Raw genomic sequence first — 23,149 nt, 5'->3', positions numbered from 1 at the left:
TATATGGAGGGCTCCAAGGGAGAAGGGCACAGTACATGGATATGAAGAGAAGGCAGGAGGGTATCTGAAGATCATTGGTTAGGTTTCATTCAAAGGGAATGAAACTCTGCCATCGCAGAGTTGTGAAATGCAGATAGGTTTCTTTGGCCGCTCATATGGAGAGAACTCTTGGGAAAACAAATATGGAAGCAGGACACCAGTAGAAGGTTACAGTGGGAGTCCAGCAAGAGAAGACAGAACTTAGAATTTAGTGGTAGTGGTACAAATGGAAAAGTTCAGAGTGTACTCATGAAGTTCAAAGAAATAAACACCCCTGGGGCTTAGGAGACAGATGGTAAAGGCTTGGAAATTTATTTTACATTGATAGAGTAAAAAAAAAAATTCACAGGCAGTATTTACTATGTTATAGTAAAAAGTCTCTTCTTACCTGCTCTAGTTTGGACCGATTGCTTTCGAGGCCCGCTGCACAGCTATCATACAGGGATTTCTTTTCGTCACATTCCTGGGTTAGTTCCTAGTATGAAAAGGGCAAATAACTGAATAAGAAAAAAAAAACAAAGACCTAAAATGTAGATCTAAAACAATGTGTGCCCTTGTCACACTTGTAACTTAACTCTAAGCTTCTTGGCATACTTAAGAATTATTTATACAACAATCAGACATTCGAGAATTATGACAGATGGAGGTGCTGATAAGAATAATAGCTACCATGTATTGAGCTCTGTGCCAAACTCCTTATTAGAGGCTGGGAATATAACAATGAACAAAACAGCTAAAAATTCTTCCTCTTAAGTAACATTCAGACAAACACTTACGTTGCTATGGCAACTACAATGTGAAATGCAAGGTGAATGAAGCACATGGCACTCTAATGACCTAATCCATGCTGTGGATCAGTGGGAATAACTTCCTTGAGAAACCAATATCTGAGCTGAATGCGAAGGATTAGTAAGAACAGTTAGAGGAAGGGGAAATGGGTTTTGTTTTGTTTTTTAAAGCTCACTAGGTATAAAGGATTAGAAACTAGAGAGAAGAACAATTAAGGAAAACACAGTGTTTAGTGCTACTGGAGGGGTCTAGGAAGTGACGAGGGAAGATGAAGACGTGGGTGATAAGGAGAACTTTGTGAAATATGCCAGGGCATTGAATGGGGCCCTTGACAATAACTATACCTCTAAGGAGGCACGACTACCCTGTACAATACCTGGAGAACCTTCAGGAAGGTTACATGCTTTGCCAAAGTTTGTACTACTCAAGAAAAGCACAGTTAGAACTTTCTGTTCAGGCTATTTTAATAATTTTAAAGTTTATTCTAATGTAATATTTTGAATGAGATAATCTGCTACAAATACTTAGAAGTGTTGAAAGCATCTACAAATGCTGGATTAGGTAGAACAAACAATGTATTTAAGTGCAGAGTTGAACTCTCAAAGAAGAGGAAGTTAGCAGGAGTAGAAATAAGAGATCACAAAGTGGCTCTTCCTAGGGAAATGTACGGAGTGAGCTGGTCTTGGGGTCAGTGATTTTAAAGTCTAGCAGGGCAGAAGAAAAGCTTTAGGCCAGCACAGAGTGGGAAGCTGGAACTGAGCACCTTATATTACATCCAAGCTGCTTTCAACTGTGAACCTATGAACTGGTGAACTGTGAATCTACTCACCTTAGAATGACCTCGGTGTTCCAGAATACCCTTTCCTTGGAATTGGGAGTAACCATAGATGAAGAATGTTTTGTTGTGTGGGATTGCATGTGAGTGTGACTAGAACAGCATAAATGATTGTAGGAAAGGGGCTGTGTGTGTGTATATATATATATTTTTTTTTTTTTCTTTTTTTGTGGATCATGGGGGGCCTGAACTGGGCCTGGGCACTGTCCCTGAGCTCTTCAGCACAAGGCTACCTCCCTAACCAGGAGTCAAGCCCCACTTCCCATTTTCTAGAGGTTAATTGGAGATAAGAGTCTCAGGTCCTTTTGTACCCTGGCTGGCTTTGAACTTGATCCTCAGATCTCAGCCTGAGTAGCTAGGAGTACAGGCGTGAGCCACCGCACCAAGCTAGGCTGTGTCTTCTGTGTACCAAAATGACCCACAGATACAGGCTTTCCAAGCTGGCAGTGATTCACATGCTAGGTGGGAAACAGGGGCGGCAGATGCTACATAATTAGGAAGGTGCTATAGTTAATGAGACCCTTTAGGCCCATGAGGCAACTGGACAAATCTATCAGTAGACAGTTTTGCTGCCACAAAGGCAGATGAAAAAGTAGTCTGTACCAAGGTATGTTTGAGATTTAAATTTTCTAACCTTTTACAAGACTTGGATGCTTCTAAACTAAGGCATTAGCTCAAAATTAGCTTCCAGCTTGTGATATTTCTAAAACATATGGCAGAATAATTGTGAAAAAAAAATCAGGAGGAACACATTCTTTGCTCTGAATTGCCAGGATTCAAGAGACAAAATCTTTTGGGTACAGTGGTACATGCACACAATCTCAGCACTCAGGAGGACAAAAAGTTCTTTTAGAAAAAGATGGGTTACTTACTATAGTAACTTTCTTACTGACAGAACTTCGGAAAAACAAAACAAAACCCCAAGGAAACAGACTTTCAGAAAGAAAGAGACTAGGCTAAGAGGGAAGAACGGAGGCACAAGTGAGAACTGCTTGGCTGTGTGAAAGCTACACAGGAGGTGATCATAAAAACTACAGTGACAAGGACTCTTAAAGATGTAGAGAGAAGAAGGAAATTATTCTCAATTCCAGTAATGCTGGAAAGTGATCATTACCTTAGATATATCATAAATACATGGCAAATACTTAAAAATCATATTAGAATCAAAGACAGAAAAGGAAAAATGAAACCAGACTGGTTTACAATGGTGGAAGGAAAAAAAAAAGATCAAATTCAGCCAAGAAAGGGATATACATAATACAGTGGGAAAGACAAGGATATGCTGGGCTCATGCCCATAGGAAGCTCAGAGCCAGTTGGGGCAGGGTGAAACAATTCAATGCAAAGAAAAATATGAAGTGGATCTGTGGCTCAAGTGGTAGAGCACCAGTCTTGAGGGGGGAAAAAATGCTCAGTGATAGTGTCCTAAATTCAATCCCCTGGCAAAGCACCAAAAAAGAAAAAAAAAAGCTGGCACTGGTGGCTCATGCCTGTAATCCTAGCCACTCAGGAGGCTGAGATCTGATATCATGGTTCAAAACCACCTGGGCAGGGTCAGGAGTGTGGCCTAGTGGTAGAGTACTCACCTAGCATGCACAAAGTCCTGAGCTCAGGGACAACACCCAGGGGTAGGGCCGTAGCCTTAAGCTGAAGAGCTTAGGGATAGCGCCCAGACCCAGAGTTCAAGCCCCATGACAGACAGACCAAAAAAAAAGTAAAAGTAAAACCAATTGAGCACCAATAGCTCACAACTGTAATCCTAGCTACTCAGGAGACTGAGATCTGGGTACTGCAATTCAAAGCTAGGAGGTCTGGGAGATTCTGATCTCCAGTTTAGCACCATAAAGCTGGAAGTAGAACTGTTCCTCAACTGGTAGAGTGCTAGCCTTGAGCAAAAGGAGCTCAGGGACAGCGGCCAGGTCTTGAGTCCTAGGACCAACACAAAAACAGAAAAAAAAAAAATTCATGTTCTTGGCAAATAATTTACAACAGAATTATTTGAAGAAGAGAACAGAACTTCTTTTTCCTTGTGCATTCCCAGCACATTCCCTAGAGTGTGCAACTCCTTATTTATTGTTCAGAAATTCTGTGGGAATCATACCTTTTCTCTACTTTCTAAAACATTTTTCTTTTTCTTATTATTTTTTTTTTTTGCCGGTTGAGAGAAGGCCACGAGGCTTTATTACAAGCAAAAAAGGCCGGGAACCAGCAGCCGACTGTGGGGAGCTGGAACACAGGCATGTGGGAACTTCCCCAGAACACCAGACCCTTGGCGGGCTCCAGGGGCCTCAGGTCACCTTCAGGGGGGAGAAATGGCTGCTGTCTCTCACAGGTGTCTAAAACATTTTTCCTAGCTTTTCCAGGACATAGCTTAGTAGTAGGGCTTATATGTAGCATAAAGCAAAGCCCAACAATATTTTTGACAGCACTGGAGCTTAAACTCAGGACCTCAAGCTATTTTTTGTTCAAGGCTAGAACTCTGCCTATGCCTCCATTTCTGATATTTTAAAGGTTGATAGAAAATATGAGTCTCGCCCATTTGTCTTCCTGGCACAGCTTTGAGCTTTGATATTCAGATTTTAGCCTCCGGAGTGGCTAAGATTATCAGCTTCATTTGTGTGTGTTTTTAAGATAAGGCCTTGCTTTCGGCCTACACCTACGCCTGAATCACTGTCTACCCATTATAAGTTTCCTGTCATTTCTGAATGACAAGCAGATGCTACCATACTTGGTATTCGGTTATGAGAATATCATCTCTCTACCTTTGCTATCTGGGGTGGCCTCACACCTCCATCTTCTGTTCTTAAACTCTCAGCTAGGATGCCAAGCACGAACCATCAACACCTAGCTTAGGAGTAGACTTTGAACCCAACCCTGATTAGTACTAACATATTTTTGATAAATAATGATCCAAAAAGTGTTTTTACTATTTTATTCTGTTAAAGGATCTGCTATGGAGGCCGGGAATTTGGCCTTGTAATAGAATACTTGCCTAGCATGCACGAAGACCAAGGTTCGAGTCCTTGGTACCAAATACATAGAAAAAGCTGGAAGTGGTGCTGTGGCTCAAGTGGTAGAGTTCAAGCCTTGAAAAAGCCCAAGGGCAATGCTGAGGCCCTGAGTTCAAGCCCCAGGACTGGCAAAAAAAAAAAAAAAAAAGACGGATCTGCTATTAGTTTGTCATTTCTTTTTCTTGAGAGCTGTCCAAGTTTTACTGCGATAACCTAACTTTTTTTTTTGTTAGTCATGGGTCTTGAACTCAAGACCTAGGTGCTGTCCTTGAATTCTTTCACTCAAGACCAGCACTCTACCACTTTGAACTATAGTGTTATCTCTAGTTTTGGGGTGGTTAATTGGAGATAAAAGTGTCCTCAAATAGTGTTATCTCTAGTTTTGGGGTGGTTAATTGGAGATAAAAGTCTCACAGGACTTTTCTGGCCAAGATTGGGTTTGAATCACAATTCTTAGATCTCAGCCTCTTGATTAGCTAGGATTACAGGCATGAGCCACCTCACCCAGCTCCATTTGTTTGTTTGTTTGTTTGTTTATTTATTTATTTGTGGGTCATGGCACTGTCCTTGAGCTCTTCAGCTCAAGGTTACCACTCTACCCCTGGGCCTGGCATTGTCCCTAAGCTCTTTAGCTGAAGGATACTGTCCTACCCTTGAGCCTAGCCCCACTTCCTGTTTTCTAGTTGTTAACTGGAGATAGGAGTCTCAGGTCCTTTTGTGCCCAGGCTACCTTTGAACCTTGATCCTCAGATCTCAGCTTCCTGAGTAGCTAGGATTACAAGCATGAGCCACTGGCTTACTTATTCTTTAATAAAAGTAAAACTGCGGAGAATTTGGCATAGTGGTAGAGTGCTTGCCTCACATGCACAAAGACCTGGGTTTAATTCCTCAGTACCACATACATAGAAAAAAGCCGGAAGTGGTGCTGTGGCTCAAGAGGTAGGGCAGTAGCCTTAAACTGAAGAACTCAGGGACAGTGTCCAGGCCCAGAGTTCAAGCCCCATGACCCACAAAAAAAAAAAAAAAAGAAAAAGGAAAATATTTCAGCAAAACTGTCAGATTATATAATTGTATATCTATCTACCTAAATTTATTCATATATTTACAATAACAAGTAACTAACTGTTTTACTGAATTACATATAATTTCTAAAACTGTTCCTAAGAAAGTGAAATAATTTTTTATGAAGCCATTTTAGCTATAAATGTTTGTAAAAATGTTTAGATAAGTAAGTTACCAGTCAGGCCGGGAGTTTGGCCTTAGTGGTAGAGTGCTTGCCTAGCATGCACAAAGACCCAGGTTCAAATACTTGGTACCACAAACATAGAAAAAGCCAAAATTGGTGCTGTGGCTCAAGTGGTAAAGCTCTGTCCTTGAGAAAGCCCAAGGACAGTGCTCAGGCCCTGAGTTCAAGCTCCAGGACTGGGCAAAAAAAAAAAAAAGTTACCAGTCTTGAGTTGGTAATGCCCTTACGGGAAGGTAAATTTATTCATTTAAAGTTAACTTGTTACAACTTGTTGGCAGACTAAGCTTTTATCTGGCCACATAAGAATGTGATTTTCTATTTATAGCTCTTATAGCATACGATTTAAAGAAAAAACATCCTCTGGCTGCATTTGCAAATTTCAGTTTAAATTCCTTTCTTTGTTTTCTCTCATTAATTTATGACAAAATCAGAAGAATAAACACCCTCCCCCTGGAGGTCACATTATTCCCTATTGCAGAACCTGATCAGTGCAATAAAAATAATTTCTTTACTATAATTACCTAGGTAAAACATTTAGTAGTCTAGTACATCTAAATAAGACAGAACAAATTTTTAAAAGCAAATGCACTTACTTGACATTTCTGACGCAACTGTCGTAATTCCTTTATAACTGGGGCTAGAGCTGACTTCTTTTCCAATACTAGTGAATTCAGTTTTTTTACCTGTCATTTAAACAAAACACATATATCTAAAACACATATATCAAAGGAAGAAAATGCTACATGTTGGGGCCAGGAGTTTGTCCTAGTGGTAGAGTGCTTGCCTCTCATGCACGAAGACCCAGGTTCGATTCCTCGGTACCACATACTTAGAAAAAGCCGGAAGTGGTAGAGCTCTAGCCTTGAGAAAAATCCAAGGACAGTGCTCAGGCCCTGAGCTTAAGCCCAGGACTGGCAAAAAAAAAGAAAATGCTACATGCATAGCAGTATTTATCATAGTATAAAAGAGTAAAATATCTACTTAAATTATTTTGGTGCCAAACAACAGGAAAGGGCAAAGTAAGTTTTGATTTCATGGCAAGAATATAATTTACCCAACCTAATGTTATCAAGACTGTAGCTAAGCACTGATGGTTAACACCTATAATCTCAGCTACTTAGAAGTCTGAGATCTGAAGATTATGGGTTCAAAGCAAGCACAGAAAGAAAAGTCTAAGTCTCTTATCTCCAAAGAATGAATCTCTTAATCTCCAAAAAGCTGGAAGTAGAGTTATGGCTCAAGTGGTAGGGTACCAGCCGTGATCAAAAAAAGCTAAGGGGGCCGGGAGTTTGGCCTAGCATGCAAGAAGATCCAGGTTCAATTCCTCAGTCCAACATACATAGAAAAAAGCCAGAAGTGGTGCTATGGCTCAAATGGTAGAGCTCTGACTTTGAGAAAACCCAAGACAGTGCTCATGCCCTGAGCTGAATTCCAGGACTGGCAAAAAAAAAAAAAGGCTCTCTAGGGGCTGGGAGTTTAGCCTAGTGGTAGAGTGCTTGCCTAGCATGCACGAAGACCCGGGTTCAATTCCTCAGTACCACATACACAGAAAAAAGCTGGAAGTGGTGCTGAGACTCAAGTGGTAGAGCTCTAGCCTTGAGAAAGTACAAGGACAGTGCTCAGGCCCTGAGCTCAAGCCCAGGACTGGCAAAAAAAAAAACTAAGGAATGGTGCCCAGGCCCTAAGTTTACACACATACCTCTGACATGCACAAAAACTCTAGATCATCCTAGGAAAAGTTTTAAATCTAACGTTGAATGATTAAGATAATTGTAAGTTTCCTGTTGTCTGAATACAATAAGCATGATTATGTTGTACTATATAAAAACATATTTATGCTGGTTACCTAAGATATACATATATATGGAGTAATATTTAAAACACTTAATTTAGTGGTAAAATTAATGATCAATCAAAATACCTACTAAGTACAAATGGTTCTGGAGGCGTGTGTGTGTGTGTGTGTGTGTGTCTGTATTTTTTTTCCAGTTCTGGGACTCAAACTCAGGACTTGAGCTTTCTGCTAGAATTCTACTTGAGTTACACAGCTCCATTTCTGGCTTAATTAGAGATAAGATACTCACAGATTTCCTGCCTTTGTGAGTTGACTTTTAACCATAATCCTCAGATCTCAGCTAGGATTCTAGGCATGAGTCAGCAGTGCCCAGCCCAGATTCTATTTTTGTGTGCCAGTACTAAGGCTTGAGTTCTAAGCCTCAAGCCTTCACTTGCCTTTTTGCTCACAACTCTTTGCTCATGGCTGGTACTCTACCACTTGAGCCATACCTCTTCTTCTGGCTTTTAGCTGATTAATTGGTGATGAGAGTGTCTAGAATTTGTATGCCTAGGTGGCTCCAAGCGTCGATCCTCATATTTCAGCCTCTTGAATTGCTAGAATTCTAGGCAAGAGCTACCAGTGTTCAGCAAAATTCAAATATTTTCAGGATTTACATTTCTAGGAAATTCAGAAGGTTCTAGGAGAATGTCCAAGATGAACAAGAGGACTGAGAATTTGGGAAATTCAGAAGGTTCTGGAAGAATGCCCAGATGGACAAGAGGACCTGAGAATGTGGAAGCAGCTATTTTACTAAAAGGTCAGAAAAAAATTTTCATTGTTATTATTTTGTGTATGTTGTGTTTCCTCTTTTTTCTTATGATTATGATGCCTGGTAAAAATGTACTGGGGTGTATTCTGGCCAAACATCTGTCTTAACCATGAAAATAAAATAATTTTAACAGCTAAGAGGGTGATTGGAAAACTTATTTTTATCCCAAATATTGACTTAACATCATGTAACTTGTACATCTCAAAAACTACAAAATACATAACCTATTAATTGTTAAAACAATCTTAGTAGAATGGAAACAATTTAATGCTATTGACAGAAGCTCATAAAAGAATATAAACAATGTAGAAAGAAGGAAATCACTTGTAATCACCATTTCAGACATGTCATCCAAGGTTCGGCCTTTCATTTCATCCACTTCACTCTTCAGTGCCGACACCCTTTCTAGCTCTTCTTGTGTGTAACTATAACCAGATATACCCTTCTTTTCCTCAATAGTTTGCTGTAAGAAATGAAGAGCCCACAAAATGGTGTCAATATGTTGTTGGTTTCCATAAGTGTGACCAGGGCTGGGAATGTGGCTTAGTAATAGAGTGCTTGCCTAGCATACATGAAGCCCTGGATTCGATTTCTCAGTACCACATAAACAGAAAAAGCCAGAAGGTCCCAGGCCCAGAGTTCAAGCCCTAAACCCCGCCCAACACAAAAAAAGCCCGAGGCATTGCTGTGGCTCAAGTGGTAGAGTGCTAGCCTTGATAAAGCTTAAGGACAGTGCACAGGCCCTGAGTTCAAGCCCCACGACTTGCAAAAAAGAAAAAGAAAAAAAAAAAGAAATGAAAAGTCAGGACTAGAGTGTGGCCTTGAGGTAGAGTGCTTGCCTAGCAAGCACAAAGCCTTAGATTCAATTTCTTGGTACCACATACACAGAAAAAGCCAGAAGTGGTACTGTGACTCAACTGGTAGAGTGCAAACCTTGAGAAAGGTCAAGGACAGGGCCAAGGCCCTAAGTTCTGGCTATATATTTTTGGGTCAAAAGTAATGATTTGAGGGCCAGGAGTTTGGCCTAGTGGTAGAGTGCTTGCCTAGCTTGCATGAAGACCCGGGTTCGATTCCTCGGTTCCACATATAGAAAAAAGCCGTAAGTGGTGCTGAGGCTCAAGTGGTAGAGCTCTAGCCATGAGAAAGTCCAAGGACAGTGCTCAGGCCCTGAGCTCAAGCCCAGGACTGGCAAAAAAAAAATAATAATAATGATTTGAGGGGCCAGGAGTTTGGCCTAGTTGTAGAGTGCTTGCCTAACATGCACGAAGACCTGGGTTCGATTCCTCAGTACCACATATAAAGGAAATGGGTCTATGGCTCAAGTGGTAGAGTTCTAGTCTAGCCTTAAGAAAGCCCAAGGACAGTGTTCAAGCCCCGAGTTCATGCCCCAGGACTGGCAAAAACAAAAACAAAAAACAAAAAAAAAACAGTAGTGATGAGCCATGGTGGCTCATACCTGTAATCCTAGCTACTCAGGAGGATCTGAGGATCACAGTTCAAAGCCAGCATGGGCACTAAAGTCTGTGAGACGTTTTTCTTCAATTAATCACAAGAAAACTGGAAGTGGCACTGTGGCTCAAGGAGTAGGGCGGTAAGCCTTGAGCTGAAGAACTCAGGGATAGCGCCCAGGCCTGGAGTTCAAGGCCCATGACTGACACACTCACACAAAAAGAATTCAAATGATGGATTAAATAGCAGACTAGGCACACAAAGAAAATGAATACATTACAATATAGTATAGGAGGGAAAAAAAGAAACAAAAAATCACAGGAAGAAAAATAATGGGAACCAATGGAGAAAAAGCAAAGCATAAAGCCCATAGGAATACAGACTGTGGAGAAGAAGTCTGACACACCAGCACCTAAGATTAGTAGAGGACAATGAAGTGAAAAAAGTAACTGAAGTTGGCACAATGAAACTAGAAATTCTTACCAGACAGGTAACTTGGAAATCCCCAAACATTTGATTTTAAGTAACAGGTAATAGTAGGTCCAAAGAATCACAATGAGAATTAGAAAACAATCTGAAGTGAATAATAATTCCATTCCTACTAACAATTTAAACTCAGTGTATATTCATACATGAGTGTAAACTCATGGTAGATTCACAGTAAATTTCCAATCTTAAATTCTTTATTTTTTTATTTTTTTTTACCAGTCCTGGACTTGAGCTCAGGGTTTAAGAACTGTCCTTGGACTTTCTCATGGCTAGAGTTCTACCACTTGAGCTTCAGTACCACTCTGGCTTTTTTCTATGTATGAGGTACTGAGGAATCGAACCTGGGTCTTCGTGCATGCTAGGCAAGCACTCTACCACTAGGACAAACTCCTGGCCCCCAGTCTTAAATTCTTAAGAAGGAAACAATCCTCATCAGCATGAAACTGAAGAGTTCATACTGTCAACTGAAAAGAACCACAACTGGGTAAAAGTTCAACCAGATTATTGCTAGTATCCTGAAGAAATAATTTCCTATGAATAAGGAGGAACAAGCATTTACAATGAAACAGCTTTGCTGCTGATAGCCCTCAGCTTAACTCTTGATAATCAAAATACACATAACTAAGGAAGAAGCCTAGGGCAGACCAACTCAGGCTTTCCCTGGTGGGTATTTCAAAGCTCCTTAGAACTTCATGCTTTGAAGTTTCTGCTCAGGAAGTACTTTACAGGGCTGGGAGTTTGGCCTAGTGGTTAAAGTGCTTGCCTAGCATACATGAAGACCTGGGTTCGATTCCTCGGTACCACATATAGAAAAAAGCCGGAAGTGGTGCTGAGGCTCAAGTGGTAGAGCTCTAGCCTTGAGAAAGTCCAAGGACAGGACTCAGGCCCTGAGCTCAAGCCCAGGACTGGCAAAATAAATAAAGTAAATAAATAAATAAATAAAAATTAAAAAAAGTACTTTACAATTATTCTCTTGGTATGAGAATTTTACTCAGAGTAACTAGTCAACCAAAGAAAAACCTACTTTTACTTCAATTTCTATTAATCCCAAAGTCAGCACACATATTTATAAAAGGAAGTGTTTACCACTGCATAAAAATGAATGAATCAGCAAGACACAGTGGCTCTGGCCTGTAATCCTAGCTACTCAGGAGGCTAATATTTGAGGATCCTGGTTCAAAGCTAGCCTGGAGCACTAAAAAGTCATGAGATTTTTTTTTTTTTTTGCCAGTCTTGGGGTTAGGCTCAGGGTTGAGCACTGTCCTTGCGTTTTCTCAAGGCTAGAGCTCTACTACTTTATCCACAGCACCACTTCTGGCTTTTTTCTATGTGTATGGTACCAAGGAATCGGAATGGAACCCAGGTATGCTAGGTAAGCACTCTACCACTAGGCTAAACTTCCAGCCCAAAGTCTTGAGATTCTTATCTCTAATTAATCACCAGAAAACCGAAGTAGCAAAGTAGCATCATGACTCATGGGGTAGGGTGGTAACCTTGAGCTAAAGGGATCAGGGACAACGCCCAGGCCCAGAATTCAAGTCCCACAACTGACAGAAAAAAAAAATTTTATGGTAAAAATGATGATTCCAGTAAAAAGCTGCGACTTGTTGGGCAGTAGTGGCTTATGCCTATAATCCTAGCTACTCAGATCTGAGATCTGAGGATCATGGTTCAAAGCCAGCCTGGGTAGGAAAAGTCTATGAGATTTTTATGTCCATTTAACTACCAAAATAGCCAGAAGTGGAACTGTTGCTCAAAGTGATAGGGTGTTAGCCCTGAGCACAAAAGCTCGGGACAAGGGCCAGGAGTTTAGTCTAGTGGTAGAATGCTTGCCTAGCATGCACTGAGAATGGGGTTCAATTCCTCAGTACTACATATATAGAAAAAAAGCCAGAAGTGGTGCTATGGCTCAAGTGGTAAAGTTCTAGCTTTGAGAAAGTCCAAGGATAGTAGCCAGGCCCAGGCCCATACTTTAAACCTCAAGACCAGCAAAAAAACACAGGCACAGTTGCTCACACCACCTGTAATATACTACCTACTCAGGAGGGTGAGATCTGAGAATCAAGGTTCAAAGCCAGCCTGGGCACTAAAGACCAGTGAGACTCTTACCTCCAATTAATCACTAGCCTCATGACCAACCCCCTTCCTCTCCCCTTCCTGCCCCCACACAAAAGTGCTGCAAACTATAAGCCTTTTGGCATTTACTGTATTTTTTTCTTCTTCTTCTTGTTTTGGTCTGGGACTTGAACTCTGGGCATGGGTATTGTCCCTGAGCTCTTCAGCTCAAGACTACTGCCCTACCTCTTGAGCCACAGCACCACTTCCCTGGCATTTACATTTTTCGCAGCCCAAGGTAATACTGCATTACCAGTTGATGCTGAATATTTTCATGACGTTGCTTAAGAAGTTCTTCAGTCCTCTGCAAGAGACCAAATTCAGCTTTAAATTCAGCTATTATCTGATGCTTCTTTTTGAAAACTGTACTCTTGCTTCGAAGTTTACTGACATATCGTTTGAACTGTAAAAAAAAAAAAAAAACAATATATAATATAATTAGAAAAACAGCAGGCCCAGCTGGGCACAGTGGCGCACACTGGTAGTCCTAGCTACTCAGGAGGCTGAGATCTGAGGATCAAGATTCAAAGCCAGCCCCGGCACAAAAGGACCTAAGACTCCAATTAACCTCTAGGAAATGGGAAGTGGGGTTTGGCTCAAGGGTAGGGTGGTAGCCTTGAGCTGAAGAGCTCAGGGACAGCACTCGGGCCAAGTTCAAGTTCCATGACCAACAAAAAAAGGAAGAAAGACAGGCAGACAGCAGGCCCAGAGTATGGTATACAACCTCAGAGCCTTATAATTTTTCTTTTCTTGTAATACATGTCACAAGTATATAAGAATAACTTAGTCTTCTTATAAACTTGGGAAAACTTACTGCCTAATTAAAATATTACATGGGTCTTATTTTTTGACCCACTGCAACATTCCAACTCTTTATACAGAAGCCACTCATTTTTGACATTACAAGTACAGATCAGAGAAACAGAAACCCAATCTTATAAAGTAGAAATGTTTAAAAAGTATGAGACAGGTTCATTATATTCATAAATTGCTTTGTTGAATGTCAACTTCATACAACTACTTAAAGATACTTTTTAAAAATAAGGAAAAATAAATATAAATAAAAAGGAAGTAGGATGGCCTGGGAGTTTGGCCTAGTGGTTAAAGTGCTTGCCTAGCATGCATGAAGACCCGGGTTCGATTCCTCGGTACCACATACATAGAAAAAAGCTGGAAGTGGTGCTGAGGCTCAAGTGGTAGAGCTCTAGCCTTGAGAAAGTCCAAGGATAGTGCTCAGGCCCTGAGCTCAAGCCCAAGACTGGCAAAAAAAAAAAAAAAAGGAAGTAGGAAAGAAGAGATGATAACTATGATTGTGGCTGTGGTAGCATCATAGTGGGTCTTACGTACCATGTGTTCTTTTGGTAGGAACACTGGACTTACTAAGACTGAGAGATAACTAAAATCATCAACACTTGTCAGCACTGTTATCACTATACTGCAAATGTATTTCCCAAGAAGCATTTGTGACACTTCAGTATGCTCACTCTAGAGTGGAGCTATTTCACACTAGTGGGAACTGGTAGTTATTAATTCATCTGTTTACCTACTCATGTAGCAAAGCTATGATGGCTTTAGTCTAATGGAAAGACACCAAAATTAGGAAATACCAACTAGGATTTGGAAAAATCAAGTGAAATAAAATGAGTACTTGTTTTGGTTTTGGGCCAGTCCTGAGGGCTGAACTCAGGATTTAGGCACTGTCCTTGAGGGGTTTTGCTCAAGATTAGCACTGTCACTAGAACCATAGCTCCACTTTGGCTTTTTGGTGGTTAATTGGAATTAAGAATCTAACTGAAGCCGGGTGAGGTGGTTCACACCTATAATCCAAGCTGTTGTGGTCCTTCGTCCCCGTTCCCTCTTGACTAGTAGGATGGATGGGGAAAAACATGCCCTGACCCGGCCAAGCCACGAGAGGAAAGGGCCCACTGACCTCCCGCACTCAACCTTCCTTCCCCAGAGCACGAACAGAGATGCCATGCAACTTAATCAGGGCAGGAAAATCTCTCTCTCTCTATTCCCCAAATCCCTCCTCGTTATACACGGTGCCAGTGCTGTAGCCTATCAGCACAACAGGTGGGCAGGACAAAGAGGTCCACGTGTTTACCCAATACAGGTCTCAGCAGAAAGTTATTAGACATGGCGTTAACTGGGCCCCCAACACTAGCTACTCAGAAGGCTGAGATCTGAGGATCAGTGGTTCAAAGCCAGCCCTACAAAGCTGTGAGCTTCTTATCTCCAATTAATCACTAGAAAAGAGGAAGTGGGGCTGTGGCTCCAGGATTTGATGGTAGACTTAAGCTGAAGAGCTCAGGGACAACACTCAGGCCCACAGTTCAAGCCCATTGACTCCAGCCTCAAAAAAAAAAAAAAAATCTGATTGACTTTCCTGCCCAGCCTGGCTTTGAATTTCAATCCTCAGATTCTAGCCTCTTGAGTAGCTGGGATTACAAGTATGAACCCTTAGTGCCTGGTTTGAATATAATGTTTAAATAAATTAATGTGATAAATATTAGTTACTATAGCTTCTATATTAGGTACTGCCTTAGAGGGAGGACACAACTCTAAACAAGATGCTGACCTTGGGACCAAGAGTTTGGCCTAGTGGCAGAGTGCTTGCCTAGCATTCATGAGGACTGGGGTTCAACTCCTTGGTACCACATTGATAGGAGAAAGCTGGACTTGGTGCTGTGGCTCAAATAGTCAAGCTCTAGCCTTGAGAAAGTCCAAGGACAGTGCTCAAATCCTGAGTTTACTCTCCAGAACTGGCAAAAAAAAAAAAAAGCTGCCTTCATGAAGTTTGAGGGATTGTGTGTTAAATAAATATGCAGCTAGGATTCACAACGTTGGTGAACACTATAAAGAAATGAAGGAAGCCTTGAGAACAAATACGAGTTTAACCTGGGTTAGGACAAAGATCAGAAGCTGAGTTTAAGGGGAGGTAAGTCATGACAACCTTCTTGGATTAAATTGTATTTAAGCCAAGAGTAAACGAGTCAGGAGAAGGTCAAAAGAAAGAAACCAAATGAGCACTTCAGGAAGTAACAAGCACTACAATAAAGGTCCTGAGGCACTGGTTTAATACATTTCTAGTATTTCTGATATATAATTCTTTTTAAAAATCACTTTCTGTCATATACCAATAGTACTAGTAATTTTCATATTTTTAATGTATGGAAACTTTTCTACTGCGATTTTGTTTTTGTCAATCCCGGAGTCCGCATGTGAGGCCTGGGGCTCCATTTGTCCTTGTTCAGCTAGTGCTCTACTACTTGAGTTAAACCTCCAATTGTCATTTTGCTGCTTATTCTGGAGACAGAACCTCTAAAAGCTTTTCTCCCCAGGCTGGATTTGAATCTCAATGCCTCCTGAGTAGTTAGTATTAGAGGCATGAGCTACCTGCTCCAGACCTGCTGTATTGTTTTCATTAACTACATCATACATTATAATAAAAACTTCTATAGGGGCCCAGAGTTTGGCCTAGTGGTAGCCAAGCATACACGAAGACCTGGGTTTGATTCCTCGGTACCACATACGTAGAAATGCTGTGGCTCAAGTGGTAGAGCACTAGCCTTGAGAAAAGTACGACAGTGCTCAGGCCCTGAGTTCAAGCCCCATGACTGGCAAAAAAAAAAAAATTGAAAAAAAAAACTATAAAATTGGCCCACCACTTCAAAATAAAAGCAAGTTACTATACTGCCTAATATATACAAATCCTCAGAGGATCTTAGCGTGCTTTTTAAGGCCCAGTGCTTCTTTTGCTTTTTTTTTTTTGGTAGTTGTGGGGTCTGAACTCTGCGCTTGGGATCTGTTCCTGAGCTCTTCAGTTCAAGGTTACCACTCTACCCCTTCAGCCACAACGCCACTGCCACTTCCAGTTTTCTAATTGGAGATTAGAGTCTCACGGACTTTAGTGCTCTGGCTGGCTTTGAACTGCGATCCTCAGATCTCAGCCTTCTGAGTAGGATTACAGATGTGAGCCAATGGCACCCACACAATAGTTTAGTTTTTAAAATGTTAAGAAATTTTCCAGCCTCCACAGCAAATTTTCAATGGCTGATTTACAGAAAATGCTCTAAATTTAAGGACTTGTTATGAATTGAATTGGTATTACCTAGAGCTTAATTTTCCCTTTAAAGAACTAATATGTAAGCCTGATATACGTACAGGCTCAGAATCCCTAGAGTAACTATAGGTTCTATTGAAAGTGTCCTGGGCAAAGTGCCCAAATGAAATCAACCCTGCTCATCTGCTGTCCTCTTGTAATATCTAGGACAATTTCCCCTTCTCCTACTGCTCCAAAACTATTTTTAAAGCTAAAAGCTAGACATGTTTTTGGTGAAAGAATCTACAATGACTCAACGTGCTCTAGGTGGGTTGGTTATTATGTGACATTCATGGTACACACTAGCTTGTAGAAGGTGGCCAAAGTCAGATTACCCAGTTTACAACATGAAGAAATATGAGAAAATGAGAAGAGAGCTGGGAGTTTGGCCTAGCGTGCACAAAGACTGGGGTTCGATTCCTTGGTACCACATACACAGAAAAAAGCTGGAAGTGGTGCTGAGGCTAAAGTGGTAAGCTCTAGCCTTGAGAAAGTCCAAGGGCAGTGCTTAGGCTCTGAGCTCAAGCCCAGGACTGGCCAAAAAAGAAAAAGAAAAAAGAAAGAGAAAATACATTGTCAATGTTTTTCATCCACTGAAAGCGTCTTTTGCAGCTGAGTGCTGGTTACTCATGCCTGCAATCTAAGCTACTCAGGAAGGTGAGATCTAAGGACTGCAGTTCAAAGTCAGCCCAGACAGAAAAGTCCATGAGACTCTTATCTCCAATTAACCGCCAGAAAACTACAAGTGGAGCTGTGGCTCAAAATGGTACAACACTAGTTTTGACCAGAAAAAATAAGGGAGCGCACCCAGGCCCTGGTTCAACACCTACGACTGACCAAAAAAAAAAAAAGTTTGTTAGACACACACACAAACACACAAGATAAATTTACTGAATCTTCAGAACTTCTTTTTGTGGTCTCACCCTGTAGTGTACTCCACCACGTCCTGAGGAGGAGTGGTGGGTGTAACAGGAGTGAAGGAAGGAAGGAAGGGGAGGAGCCCAGATGGCTCACGCCTGTAATCTGAGCTACTCAGGAGGTTAAGATCTGATGATCGGATTCCAAGCCAGCCAGGGCAGGAAAGTCTGTTAGATTCTTATCTCCAATTAACCACCAGGAAACTGGAAGTAGCACCTGAAAGTGGTAGAACACTAGCCTTGAGATCATTAAGATAAAAGCTTCCCACTAGGGCTGGGAATGTGGCTTAGTGGTAGAGTGCTTGCTTAGCATGCATTGAAGCTAAACAGAAAAGGCCAGAAGAAATGGCACTGTGGTTCAAGTGGTAGATTTCTAGCCAGCCTTGAGCAAAAGAAGATCAGAATGGTGCCCAGGGCCCGAGTTAAAAGTCTCCCCTAGGGCCGGGAGTTTGGCCTAGTGGTTAAAGTGCTTGCCTAGCATGCATGAAGACCCAGGTTCGACTCCTCGGTACCACATACATAGAAAAAAAAAAGCCGGAAGTGGTGCTGAGGCTCAAGTGGTAGAGCTCTAGCCTTGAGAAAGCCCAAGGATAGTGCTCAGGCCCTGAGCTCAAGCCCAGGACTGGAAAAAAAAAAAAAAAAAAAGTCTCCCCTACCTACCATAACCAGTCAATCAAATAAAACTTGCAAGCTTGCCATCAGCTTGGATACCCATTATGACAGCTATTCCTAGTCATTTGTGCCCAACACTTACATTTCTATTGGCACTTGTCATTTATGAAAGGTCACATCATGCTAGATGCCTACATCAGTAAGACTGATGGTTCTGGGTGAGGGAGTACTTGGTGGTGTGAATCTTTATCTCCTGGGTGAGCAGTTTGGATGATGGATTAATGCTTTGCAGTGTTAGCTTCTGGCTCATAAACAATATTATGGATTCAGCTCCTATGTGATCAAAGTGGAATCTGACAAATATTTCTCCTTGTTTATTCATTCAATGTTTTTTCTGAACCTTTAACAGCATGATTAAAATCTCAGCTAGCTTTTTGGGGCAGCTTTCCCTCCAATGTTTTTCAAGCTTGTTAGGAATTCAAAAGAATTACTAAATTTGAGACATCATTCTGGACATTTATATGAAGGCAAGAATCAGTTTCTGCTGCAAATGTCATACTTCAATATCTAGCAACAAAGCTATTTTCAAAGTAGCTGGGAAAATTTTATAAGACAAATATATCCTCAGTACTAGTGTGTTTGATCAGGATAAATGGTGTACACGAATGGAAATGTAACAATAACCTCCCTCTGTACAACTAATGTAAACTAATAAAAATACAATAAATTGGGGCCGATTTATTGCTTGCCTATCAAGCATGAAGCCCTGGGTTCAATTCTTTGGTACCACATACATAGAAAAAGCCAGAAGTGGTGCTGTGGCTCAAGTGGTAGAGCACTAGCCTTGAGAAAGCCCAAGGACAGTGCTCAGGGTCTGAGTTCAAGCCCCAGGATTGGCAAAAAAATACAATAAATCACCAAAAATCATACTTTTAAAAATAAAAAAGCAGTAGAAAACTTTTACAGGCTCACGCCTGTAATTCTAGTTACTCAGGAGGCTGAAATCTGAGGATCAAAGTTCAAAGCCAGCCTGGGCACAAAATAACCTGAGACTCTTATCTCCAATTAATCTCTAGAAAATGGGAAGTGGGGCTTAGCTCAAGGGTAGGTTGGTAGCCTTGAGCAGAAGAACCCTGGAACAATGCCCAGGCCCAAGGGTAGGGCACTAGTTTTGAGCTGAAGAGCTCAGGGACAGTGCCCAGGCTGAGTTCAAGCCCCATGACCCACTATATTTTTTTTTCAACAAAAATGTATAAATTTGGGGGGCCAGGATTTTGGCCTAGTGGGTGAGTGCTTGCCTAGCATGCACAAAGACCTGGGTTCGATTCCTCGGTACCACATACATAGAAAAAAAGCCAGAAGCGGTGCTGAGGCTCAAGTGGTAGAGCTCTAGCCTTGAGAAAGTCCAAGGACAGTGCTCAGGCCCTGAGCTCAAGCCCAGGACTGGCAAAAAAAAAAAAAATGTATAAATTTGGACCATAGGTATTTGTATCCTCAAAACCTGTTAAGTATAACAACCACCCTATTTTCTGTCCTTAATTATCATTTGCTTGATTAAATAATTTACAAGTGGAGCCTGGAGTGGGGCCTAGTGCCCTGAAATGAAGCCCTACTTCCCAGAGTAACAAAAACTGGTGGACCAGCAAATCCTCTGGTTGCTCAAATAGGGCTGCAGGCTCTCTTATTAAAGAATTGTGGAGAGTGGGGGAGAGGAGGAGTGTAGCCTAGTAGTAGAGTGCTCACCTAGCATTCACAAAGGACTGGGTTGGATTCCTCAGACCCATATACAAGCTCAAGTGGCAGAGCACTAGCCTTGAGCAAAATGCTTAAAGGCAGTGCCCAGGCCCTGAGTTCAGAACTGGCTCAAAAAAAAAATTACAAGTGTAAAAAACTGTACTTGGGGGGCTGGGAGTTTGGCCTAGTGGTAGAGTGCTTGCCTCTAGAAGACCAGGGTTTGATTCCTTGCTACCACATATATAGAAAAAAGCCGGAAGTGGTGCTGAGGCTCAAGTGGTAGAGCTCTAGCCTTGGGAAAGTCCAAGGACAGTGCTCAGGCCCTGAGCTCAAGCCCAAGACTGGGGAAAAAAAAAAAAAACACTGTACTTGTAGGCAAGCTAATAGTACTTAGGAAAAATGAGATAAACTACCATCAGCTATTTAAAAGTAACATGAATATGCCCAAAGGCCATAAATGTTTTGCCCAGTTGTCAAGCATCTGTTATTCTTTCTGAATTCAGAGTTGCTTAAAACTGGAAAGGCAATCTTTTTATGTCATGCCTTAATAAATAATTTACAGTTCCTAAAGTTTTGTCTCAGAGCTGCTAGCAAGAGAAAATGTTTCAAAGTAATCTTTACCTTCTGCTAAAATGACAATCTTTTCAAAGAACCCATCAAAACTAGATGCTATAGAAACACATATGCTATTCTAATCTTCTCTATCTAACCTATTACTATTACTATTTTTTGCCAGTCCTGGGGCTTGAACACTGTCCTTGGACGATTTTTGCTCAAGGCTAGTGCTCTACCACTTGAGCTACAGCACTGTTTCCAGCTCTTTTCTGAATATGTTGTACTGAGGAATCGAACCTAGGGCTTTGTGCATTGCATTCTAGGCAAGCACTCTACCACTAGGCTATGCAACTGGTTCCAAGTATTACTTTTTTTGTGTGCTGGTCCTGGGGCTTGAACTGGGGGTCTGAGTGCTGTCTCTTAGCTTCATTGCTCAAGGCTAGTGCTCTATCACAAGATCCATAACTCCACTCCGGCTTTATGGTGGTTAATTGAAGACTTTCCTGCCCAGGACTGGCTTGAAACCACAATCCTCAGCTCACAGCCTCCCTAGGAGCTGGGTTTGCAGGTGTGAGCTATGGATGCCCAGCAGTAGCACATTTTAAACTCTAGATTGTAAAATCACAGCAGGCCAGGCATGAACAAGAAATGACCTACACAGGATGGTGGCTAGTTAACTGCTCCTTCTTCTGGGAGAGTCTATAATGAATATGTACAGGGGTTGGGAGCATGGCCTAGTATTAAGTTAAAAAAAATAATATGATGTACGCTGGTAGAAATCTGTCCGAAATCAAGTTGATGGCCCAGAGTATCCATTTGTGAAACTGTTAACCACAACTTCCAGGGTCTCTATGCTTCTATTATAAATCAAATTATCACCACACAGCTGCTTCTATCATTATCAATGAGTGTTTCAATTGCTGTCCAGTTAACTCTCTAGAGAAAATAATGTATGAGCAGCTTTAAAATTTGGAGTTGAGATCCAGGGGTTTGGCCTAGTGGTAGAGTGCTTACCTAGCATGCATGAAGACCCAGGTTCTATTCCTTGGTACCACATACACGAAAAAAGCCAGAACGGTGCTATGGCTCAAGTGGTAGAGCTCTAGCCTTAAAAAAGCCCAGGGACAGTGCTCAGGCCCTGAGTACAAGCCCCAGGACTGGCAAACAAAACAAAACAAAATAATAACTGGGGTTGATATTATGCCATAACCCAGATTGCATGCATTTTATACTGTATATAATACAGTAAGCTGAGCCAAATTTATTTGTTTTGTAACATCTCTTAGGAAATGTTAGGGATCCTGGAGCCCTGCTATGAACTCTAAAGAGTATAACATGATTTGAAACCTTCTAAAAATATCACACATTCGCCTGGATTCACTTAGAAGGGTGGATGATTCAATTTCAAGTGTCAGAATTTGATTCCTAATTTTTTAGGACCTGACAGCTGCCATAAATCTTGCCAGGATTCCCTTATCTGCATTGTACTTCTCTTTGAAGTATTTAAAGAAGATTTCATAATCTTTCCAATTTAGCTCTAGGATTTCTGCCCATAGCTGTAGAATGGATTGGTTGGCCCTTTCTAAAGCTGCTTATAAATGTTATGTGACCAAGCACATTTTTCCAAGTAGCTATAACTGCAAAGCAGCTGAGCTTCTTACCATGGTTAGGAAAGCAAACAACACAAAAGACTATATAACCACACTAACCACACATAAATTAGCAGTGACCTTTCAATGTTGCCATTGAAAAAGGGGAGCAGCAGGAGTTTGGACTAGAGGTAGAGTGCTTGCCTACTATGCACGAACACCTGGGTTCGATTCCTCCATACCACATACATCGAAAAAGCTGGAAACGGTTCTGTGCTTCAAGTGGCAGAGTGCTAGCTTTGAGAAGTCCCAGTGCTTAGGCCCTGACTTCAAACCCCAGGACTGGCCAAAAAAAAAAAAAAAGTTTAAGCTGGGCACAGGTAGCTCACGCCTATAATTCTAGCTACCCAGGAGGTTGGGACCTGAGGACTGGGTTCAAAGCTAGCCAGGGCATGAAACAAAAGCCCCGTGGGACTCTTATTGCTAATTAACCACCAGAAAACTGGAAAGTGGCACTATGGCTCAAGTGGTAGAGCACTAGCCTTGAGATGAAAGGCTCAGGGACAGCACCCAGGCCCAGAGGTCAATCTCCATGACCGACCCATTACAGTACTAATGGGAGATACGTCGAGTAGGCTAATCAAACTTCACTTCTACCATATTATATTTACAATCCCATTAACAGCATTTTGCTTGTCTAAGCATTGTGCTCTGACCTATCAAGATGATTTTAAACTGTAATATTATTATCTGGCTCAGGGTGGCCATTCCTTTTAGTTTTGTCATGTATAAATTATTGAAGGTTCTGAAACTGGACTGACTTGGTTCTAATCCTCTTTCTTAATACCCTCTATGAACTGTCTCATCAGACAACTGGCAAAGGGTATGATTATTTTGGTAATTATTATGTGATACCAAGTCACAAACCTCAAGTGAAATCCAGCTACCTTATATAAATTTAGCAAACTTTCTCCTTTTTATCCATATGGCCCATCACGCTATCAAAGTTGAAAATAAAATTGATCTACAGCTGGGTATATGGCCTTTTGTATCAAGGTTTTG

At 41.4% G+C, this 23,149-nt stretch overlaps 1 protein-coding gene across 3 annotated transcripts in view; it reads right to left on the bottom strand.

Moving 5' to 3' along the window:
• The window catches only part of Ift81 (intraflagellar transport 81), a 54,131-nt gene that overhangs the window by 11,112 nt on the left and 19,870 nt on the right, over window positions 1-23,149 (bottom strand). For all 3 annotated transcript variants that reach the window (XM_090320030.1, XM_090320032.1, XM_090320031.1), the window contains exons 12-15: window positions 12,832-12,981; window positions 8,860-8,988; window positions 6,513-6,602; window positions 428-514 (exon numbers count right to left, since the gene is read on the bottom strand). In XM_090320030.1, the coding sequence (XP_090176156.1) occupies window positions 428-514; window positions 6,513-6,602; window positions 8,860-8,988; window positions 12,832-12,981 (456 nt within the window). The remainder of the gene's footprint in view (window positions 1-427; window positions 515-6,512; window positions 6,603-8,859; window positions 8,989-12,831; window positions 12,982-23,149) is intronic.

Source organism: Megascapheus bottae, chromosome 28, assembly GCF_031878675.1.
Source record: "Megascapheus bottae isolate mThoBot1 chromosome 28, mThoBot2.hap1, whole genome shotgun sequence".
Lineage (NCBI taxonomy): Eukaryota > Metazoa > Chordata > Mammalia > Rodentia > Geomyidae > Megascapheus > Megascapheus bottae.
The sequence above is the reverse complement of the archived record's forward strand: the minus strand, read 5'-3'. Positions and strand labels throughout refer to the sequence as shown.